This window comes from Rhincodon typus, chromosome 7 (assembly GCF_021869965.1).
Source record: "Rhincodon typus isolate 14 chromosome 7, sRhiTyp1.1, whole genome shotgun sequence".
NCBI classification, from domain to species: Eukaryota; Metazoa; Chordata; class Chondrichthyes; order Orectolobiformes; family Rhincodontidae; genus Rhincodon; species Rhincodon typus.
Genome location: NC_063338.1, coordinates 7,827,429 through 7,837,038, shown reverse-complemented (window position 1 = coordinate 7,837,038; position 9,610 = coordinate 7,827,429). Strand labels below are relative to the sequence as shown.

General features: G+C 36.0%; 1 protein-coding gene across 5 annotated transcripts in view; it reads left to right on the top strand.

Moving 5' to 3' along the window:
• The window catches only part of ikzf2 (IKAROS family zinc finger 2), a 100,289-nt gene that overhangs the window by 69,450 nt on the left and 21,229 nt on the right, over nt 1-9,610 (top strand). For all 5 annotated transcript variants that reach the window (XM_048599414.1, XM_048599412.1, XM_048599415.1 and 2 more), the window contains one exon: nt 7,925-8,059. In XM_048599414.1, the coding sequence (XP_048455371.1) occupies nt 7,925-8,059 (135 nt within the window). The remainder of the gene's footprint in view (nt 1-7,924; nt 8,060-9,610) is intronic.

Sequence of the window (9,610 nt, the reverse complement as noted above, 5' to 3'; positions counted from 1 at the left end):
CTGCTGTGTTCATCCAGCTCTACACCTTGTTATATGAAAAATACATCTACTTTCTCTTTGCTTGTATGAGTATAGTAACTTATCTGAAAAAGAACAACAAACAGGACTAGGATAGGAAAGGCTGTGAACTGGCAAGGGGTAAATTGCTCCAGTGGATATCAACCCAGTCACAGGGGATTGGACTGAATAGTCCCCTAATGTGCTGAAACAATTCTGTGATGATGTCATTCTGCAAACTTAGGGAAGGACTGCAGTGTTTTTATTGGCATTTTCTTTCTCTGAGATCATGGATGTTACACAGAAGTAAATTGCAGGTGCACCAACGTGTCATTATTTACTGAATTAGATGAAGTCCTGTTTTTGTTTCATACTGTTGTGGAACATCTTTCTGTGGGTGAAGAAAAAATAATGGAAGCTGTTTGCTTTCCTTCTTTGTAGCAACAAAATATTAATATCATTGCAGCAAGAGAATAAAGACAAGTTTTTATGTAATAATGGGAAGCAGAAAGTCGAGCTTAGTAGTTTGGCACATCGAAGCAGTGTAGCCTGAGTATTTGAGTCACCCCATGTCATCCTTGCATATCTTCACCTGGCTACATCAACGATTACTTTGGTAAAAATCGTATATCTTTTTGACACAATATGAAATATCGGACAGGAAAAACATGATTAAGTAAAGAGGAGAAAATACTTTTTTACTACTGTTGAGTAATTCGCTTGAAATCTTTGTCTTTCTTTGTTTTGTTGGTATTGGGTCCAAGTCATATTGACAAGCTTTGCATCTTACATTGCTTTTTGTTCATGGCAGGATTGGCTGAAAAATGGGGTGTGGAATTGCACAGATAACAGGGCGACTCTTCCAACATAAATGCCTGAGCAGTGAAAGATACTACACTTTAAACTTGGCATTGGTTGTTACCCATTACAGGAAAATTCACTAAAGTGTGTGAAGAGGCTCTTGGGCACGATGCCTGATGCCACCCAATGATGCAATAATGAGTGGGTAGGCTTCAGAAACAGCACTGATGGCATTGCATCCGGTTTTAAAATCCCCACCTGCCTGCCAAACTGCCCTCAAGGAGCGTAAAATTCAGCCCAAACTAAAAGTCTGATAATTTGTTTAATGACACAATCAGATAATCCTTCATAGTTTATTTCTTCAAGCGTAACGGGATTGGACACATACTTATTTTGGTGTCACTGGTGGATTTGCAATATGGGCTTTAAAGGGTCGCAAATCTCCAACATCTGCAGTACTTTGCCTCTTATTTAGAAATGCCCCTGTGATCAGAAGAGGACAGTTGATTGTTTTTTCCTGCAATTTAAGTTGTCCAGGTATGGTAAAACAGATATAATTAGCATTATAATTGATCATTTTAAAAATATATCTAAATAGCAATGTGAACTTTAAAAATGCTCTCACTCTTGAGCAGACACATTCATAAAATAGGCTAATTATTGAGATAGAATCCTGTGAAACTTGTGTACAGATCCTGGGTTGGACAAAGAATCGTTTTCATTGTCATAAGCAGAAAGCCATTATGAATACACTGTAAGTTTTCCAATCTGGATATCTATTGTCTGGAAATTTTTTGAACAAATCCAAACCCTTCTTCAACACTATTGACATAATTTTAGGATAGTATTTGGGATTAAAAACATGAAACATACAGCATTTGGATAAGTAAAACTATTTTTATTAATGATTTATAATATTTCTTTTATCAATGTTTTATGTTTCAGGTAAATATTTATAACCACTGTGTTTTCCAGTTCTCTCACATGTAGCTAGATAGTCTGATGTCATTTTATAAATCAGGAAATTCTGAAATGCAGAAGTGACATGGTTCCAAGCCATTTTAGATGGTGAAGTTACAATGTATTATCAAGCATTTTCTACGTTGCAACAGTGACTATACTTAAAAATCTTTAATTGACTTTGAAAAACCTTGGCTGTCCTAAAGTTGTGAAATGCCAGTATGTTTCACTAGAATTGTTCTGGGGACCAACTACGCATGGACTAACACAGAGATTGAACTTAAGGCTCTCTACAATCTTTATTAATAATCTGGATGAAGGGATTTGGGGAGTGCATGGATGTATAAAGTGTGAAGTTTGAACTGGAAAACTGATAATAACAGAAAGACCATTTTTATTATTGTACAAGAATCTTTTAAGGTTCATGACCAGTATTATGATGCTGCAGTAAAAGCACATATTGGGATATTTTTCTCAGACAAAACAAAAAGCAGCAAAATCCTTTTCATTAGAACTGGTTAGGCCTAATATAAAATGCTTGATATAAGAGACACTGGAAAAGATTCAGACAAAAGTCACTAGATTTATGTCTAATCTGTACTTATGACAGGCTTTGGAAGCTGTGTCCATTTTATTCTCGAGCAGGATAGATTTGAGGACATTAGATTGTGGTCTTCAAAATAATAATATGATAACATTTGGCCCAGGTGAATCAGCTATTTGACTTAGACACTTAGGGAGGACCAGATGTGAGCTACCCACAACCTTGATGCTGACATGTACTGAACCCTAAAAATCCCCTAGATTATATCTGACCCCCCATCACCACCACCCTAACTGACCATTTCCCAGCCCCGAACTTTGTAGGAAGCCACAGACAGGCCGTGGCCCAAACCCTGCGTTGATTTTGCAATGGCACTCCAAATGAGCAATTGCAAGGCCCAGACTACTTTTACTTGAGTTCCAAAACTGACTGTGACCTTATCCTAGGCTGCAGTGATATAGATCCCTTGACTTGTGTTGGACCAATCACCTGATGGTAATCAAACTCCCCAGATTAGAAAAGGCCTAGCCTGCACTGACCAGATCTGTAGCCCCTCACTGACTGGCTCCTGCCGCCCCAGTGCAATAAATATTTACCTTCACATATCATGCTCTTTAAGCATATGTAGTTGTGTTTACTGCTGCCATTCCCATTTATTCATTACAGTCTGCTACAGACACAAGCTGGTCTTGTTTTGTTTTCTGAGTTAAAGTTTTCCTTTTTGGCTACCAGCTAGCAGGATTTTTTTCAATGCTAAAGTTTTTCCCCTCGGCCACAAGCTGCTTGTTGCCCTGCATGTTAGTTTGCTACTTGAGAAAAATTGAATCCTAAGCCTGTTCGTGAATATGTAACTGAATTCTGACACTGTTGCCCAGTGAGTGGTTTGGGGTCCAGGGAGGCATTGTGCCAAATGTGAAGGCACCTGTTGCAGTTGTAGTGATTTCATGAAAAGTGAAGAGAAGGAGAGTGGGCAAGCACATCCATGTACCAGACTGAGGCTGAGAATTCACTCAACAGGTATACATTTGTTTCTTGCTATTGTGATTTGGAAACATTGAGTTTCTTGATTGGGCAGAAGTTAATTGAGAAGGGAAAATTAATATGGCGAGTTGGGAAATTAATGAGATTCAAATGCATGTATGCAGGTTTCTTGCCAGCTCATGGTTGACCTCACCATCTCAGGAGGAACACTGACTGAATTATAATAGCTTTTCTTGATGGTGAAGATTTGATTTTTGCAATCTGATCTGATTAAGGCATCACGCTTGCTTTTATTCCTGCCACTTCCTAGAGGGGAAAACCACACTTAGGCGTACGCTTGATAATGGAAACAAAGGGTGTTGGTGTTAAATTACAATATGACGTTTAGAATGTGCTTACTAAATAACTTTTGATCATATGACCATTCAATTCTGTGGCGATTAAATGATCCAATTAGTTGAGTAAAGATCCTTACTTCTTGCTTTCTAGCAGTGCAATTTGCTGGAGCTAGCCCTGTAACCTACCTAATTGTTCTGTATTTGTTCAAGAGGTTTGAACCAATGGTAATATAGGCCATCCGAATTAGCAAGGTATTTCCAGATTTCAATCTAAAGAGTCATAATTGTCCCAGGTGACCACATGAATGATGCTCATTGGTATTCACTGCTGTGTTGTCATTGATTGAGGTAGTATGACAAAACTTATGGTTGATCTGGGATATGCCTTGTTCCTCAGTTTCTGGTAACGTTAAGACCATTGCAAAGAGTGTCCTTGTAATGGACTGAGAAAGAGGATTTGCATCTTTTTGTGGTTTCATTGATATATCTTGGATGACAAGAAGTCTCTTTGTACTACATTCCAAGATCATGAACGGAATGTAAATTGGGAGGAAATAATTTAACATTTCTGACAAAATTGCACCAAATGCAACCCACAACATATCAACTGACTACTGTTGTATTAATATTATGATATTTGAATAATGAAATTATTTCAAAGATACTGCAGCTTTATTACTGAATTATTGGTATTGAATGAGTTTGTTGGATGTTGAGTCATGTAAAATGTTAAATGATGAACATAATGGATGTAGACTTTCCTAGTGATCCTGCTGATGAAGGCGATACCATACAGATAATACTATCATATTAAACCCTGTATAGTGAATATTATTAGTTCATTGATATCTACTGTAATCCAAAGAAGATGGATAATACCCCATCTACCTTTTCACATACACTGCAGTATTGCCATTATGACATGAGTTTTGCTAGCCTTCTTCCTATTTGCCTTTCTGTCTTTCTACCTCCATATGTTTACCTTGAGATTGACTGTCCTTATTTGTACTATATCTGTGTACTGACAGTTTTCACAAATTGCCATTCTTTCATTATTAAAAAATGTAGAAGCTGTCCGGTTTCTTCCCAAATATGTACAGGCTAGGTGGATTGGCGATGTTAAATTGCTCGTAGTGTCCAGGGATGTGCAGGCTAGGTGGGTTAGCCATGGTAGATGCAGGGTTACAGGGATAGAGTAGAGGGGTATGTCGTGAGGGATGCTCTTCGGAGAGTCGGTGCATACTTGTTGGGCCGAATGGCCTGCTTCCACATAGTAGGGATTCTATGATTCTATATTGAATGAACATTGATAAAAACACAAACAGGCCACAATTTTTGGGTGTTCAAAGAGTGTATCAAAAGTTAAGTTCTACGTTTATGTATGTACTCAGTATATTTTGAAAACTATTCCAGGCTCTCTTATACTTCATCTTCCCCATTTTTCCACGAGCGAACGTAATGTAGCAGCTTCTTACAGCTTCGTAATAGCTAATAAACAAATTACATGTATTGCTATGCAGTTACAGTGACATTGAGGAAAATGAAATAAGATTTTGTAACATTTCTAAGCACAGTCAAACCTCACTTGCTGCTGAGTTGACCAGAATAAAACAATAAACACTGTACTTGGAACCTTCTAAATACAATCAACTTTGTTTTCAATCTCAGTCTGATTCACTGGTTGAACTTGGTAAGCCTAGAGGTTTGCAAAGGTTGGTGAAGTTGCCAAGACAGCAGCCAGTTTATTCCAAAATAGCAATTTACAAATTCTCCCTATAAATTGTTACTTTAGCTACATATTTATGTGTTTTAGTTAAATTTCAGCATTATAGCCCATAATAGTTTAAAACAAATTGGCTTTAATATTCTAAAGTTATTTTACTTATTCGATATGTTTTGTTAGTTTTGTTGATATTTTGTAGAAAAATGATTCTCCTTTTCCTTCTCAACTTGATTGCACCAAACCAAAAGGTAACTTTAACGTGTTTATTTCCTAAAGTGCATGGTTATAGTCACTACAGCACTATTTTGATACTATTTCTTTTTCTCCAGTATCATATCATTTGTATCAGAAGCAAGCATATCCCTGTGAAATTTACATTAATGTATGGCATTTGTAATTTGTGATATTTAAATCATTTATATGCTTGCAAGTAGAACTCACAACAGTAAGTTTCTTCTTAGCTTTTACATTGCCCTAAAGCTTTAAACTGTGGGTCAGTTGTAAAGCACTTGACATTCTGTTGATCTGTTAATATTTGTAGAATTACATCTTTTATGACATATCGGATATATTAAATGAACTGGTATTTATTTATCATGCGTTTAGACTTACTATTATCTGTTTTGATAGGGAAGGAACTTCAGCAATAAAACCATTGTCCCTACTGTAAAACCAATGAGAAACACAAACCCTTAATTGTATCAAACTCTATTAGTTTATTATTACTAATAATTATTATTGATTTTTTAAAAAAATCTCATTAAACATTTATGCAATATCAACCACTTTGCTCTAAGGAATCAATAGCACAGCTGCCTAGTTTTGGCAGTAGTATATCCATGATTAGGGTATATACTGAAATCCAAATCCCCATTCTAATCTAAACTATTATCTAAACTATCTAAGCTTGTTTTTGCACATATGAATATAGAAAGCCTCATGTTCAATTATTAGCCTACTTTTAAAAGAGGAGGGAATACAATACCGAAAGATCTGACTTCTTCATCATCATCATCATAGAATCCCTACAATGTGGAAACAGGCCCTTCAGCCTAACAAGTCCACACCGACACTCAGACCATCCCACCCAGACCCATCCCCCTATAGCCCAGCTAATCTACACATCCTTCAACACTATGGGCAATTTAACATGGCCATTATGCACTTTCCAATACAGAGCACTATTGGGAGTGCATCTTCCAGTTTATATGCATTCCAGACTGCTCCAACCAATAAGCATTTTTAACGTAATAATCAAAGTGCAAATTCCAACTATGCCACATATTGAACTGTCATGTTGCGCAATGATGACTGTTTTGGGCTAACTGCTCTTGTAGTCTGTTAGATGCTTTTTTAGAAATGCAGAGGCCAATAAAAATATTTTTTATTTTACAGATTTATTCACTAGTCCATGGAAAATAGTCTGATTATTTAAATTTTTCAATTTTACAAATTTGTAAATATTAAATAAGAGATGTGAAACTATCACACGTATTCAAGAAAACATCAGGAATCACAGTCTTTACAAACATGCCTTTATATCTCACAAAGGGCTCATAATCAAGATTTTCAGCTTTTTCAGGGAAAATTAATTGAATAGTGGAATGAAATCCTTAAAATATTGATTCCAACACTCCTGAAATGATGTTGACCTAGTTGCTTGCCATAAGGAAATAGTTTTAATTATAATATGATACTTTAAGTTATTAGTTATAATAAGTTAGGCGAATTCACCTTTAATTATAACAGTATCTTTAAAATACCAGTAGAAATTCCAGAATGCTGCAAAATAATAACAAAATTTGTATTATGCTGTGACCATGAATATTTAGTCTTTTTATTACCTGTTGAAGTAAAGGACACATCAGTTCCTTCCCTGGTAAAGAAAATACAAAATTGAACATATTTTAATACTGAATTGCTTAGCGACTGCATAAGAAAAATGCTGTTGTTAATGAACAATGGAATTGGCTCAAAATTACCTGTAACTGTTTTAATGTTTTTAAGAAACTCAGATATTTAAAATGCCAATATACTAGACTTTCACAAGTTATTTCTTTGATTAAAAAGAATTGTGAAATTCATGAGAGCTGCACTTTAAGCCAATCCAAAGTATTTATATCTTAAAAAAGCTCAGCCCATCCTCCGTGTAGTTTCAGGAACAATGAACTTTGGTAATGGAACCAGAAAGTTCTGTAGCTTTTCATTCCCTGAACTCCACCATGCCAAACAAGACTGACACAACCCCAAATGCCAACCACAACATAGTAAGACATTAACGAAGGGCATACAGGTAAAGTAATTAGGACAGTAATCAGTAATAATTTATAATAAAATCTAATTCTGGTGGCTTTCCCATTGCATGCATTTTTGTAGTGGTTTCAAAAAAGGATGAGTCAGTAGCACTTGACTGCTTCTGTACATATTTTGCTGATAACTATAGGTTAAACTTACGTGTTGCCTTTGATTCATGCTTTATGAAACTTATGGTGCACAGTTTCCCTTTAAACACACTTAATGCTTATTGAAAATGATTGATATAATAATGATGATGTAACTTGAGTACAATTCCTTCCACAGTGGGCAAGCCTCACAAGTGCAACTACTGTGGTAGAAGCTACAAACAGCGCAGTTCACTGGAGGAGCATAAAGAACGCTGTCACAACTACCTGCAGAATGCCGGCGTGGAGGCTACACAGCCCATGAATCACCAGGGTGGGTGGGATGACGTGAAGGAGTTCCAGTTTGTAGTGACTCCTCAATAGTTTTACCTTGAAACTCTATCTTTTCTATCTTGATACTGTATCCAATTTTAGATATTATTAAGTATGTTTTCTGTCATAAGCAGAATGGCCAGCCAACGCAATTAGTTTTTATTATCAAAACTACTATTACTAAAAGGAAATAGTAAAACAGAGGCATCCTGATGTGGGCATGGTGTTACTGCACAAACTATATTTTCCTACTACACATAATGTTATGATTAAATATTAATGTGAAAAAGTGAGTATTACCTTTTCAGATTTTCCTATTAGTGTTTTCTGACCCAAGTATTTCCATTCTGGTAGTAATGTTTATTCAGACATTTCCAAAAGAAATATTCAATTCCAGTAACAAGCTGTTGACAGTTCCTGTATGTGTTCTTCCAGAATGGAGGTAAATTCAATGTTCAACGAATTCAGAGAAAAAGATCAGAATGTGTCTTCTTATCCAGGTGTCAACTGTTTTTTTTAATTGGGTCACTGTTACTAAATGGAAAACCTGAAATACATTAAAAATATGAATCCACAGTATGATCAAACATTTAAAACAGCTCGCAATTTGATGCTTCCAGATTGACAGGGAATATTAGCTGAGTGGCCTGTGTCTGTGCTGTGAATCCTGTCTAATGTGATGTAAAGTTGTAGGTTACATTCTGGAAACAACTATGGTCATCTTAAAATTAAGATTTTTTTTGTGAAGTTAGGATTAGTTTTTCAATTTTTTAAAAAAACTTTTTCCAGTTTGGCATTATGTTTTGGTTCACCATTCAGTTCTGAATGATTGCAGGTTGCTGCTCGTTCCAGGTTTGCAACTTGATAATTTTCCCAATTATTTGGAAATTAAGTCTCCCCCCTCACTCCTTCTCACCCCAAGAAAAATGTTGCCGTTTGGTATTTGTGCATAATTTCATTGCCGTTTAAAACCTGAATGAAAGTTTTCTTTCTTACACCTCTAGTACCTTTTGGTTTTAGTCCTATGATACATTCAATTGCTTGCAAAAAAAGGGACCACACAGACAAGTTTCCTTCATGAATCTGATACTTAAGGAAGAAAGAGACATTTTGTTACTAGGAGATATGATAGTTGTCCAGATGATTCTTTCTGACTTTTAAGAACATAGGATTTAGGAACAGGAGTCAGCTATTCAGGCCTTCAAGGCAGCTCTATCATTCAACATGATGGCTGATCTGGTTGTGGTCTCAACTCAACTTTCCTGTCTAATCCTCATTACCTATGATTTTCTTGTGTATTAAAAATCAATCTAACTTAGCATTAAATGAATTCGCTAATTCACCCTTCACTATTTTTCTGTGGGAGAGAATTCCACATAGTAACAACCCTCTGAGCAAAAAAATTCTCATTGTCTCTGCCTTATAAGGTAGCACTCTTATTTTTATACTGTAGCCCTCGTTCTACTATTCTGGCCAAGACAAAACATCTTTCTGTATCCACAATGAACCTGTAACTATGATGTGTTGTAAGATAAGAGCTCTGGACAAGATA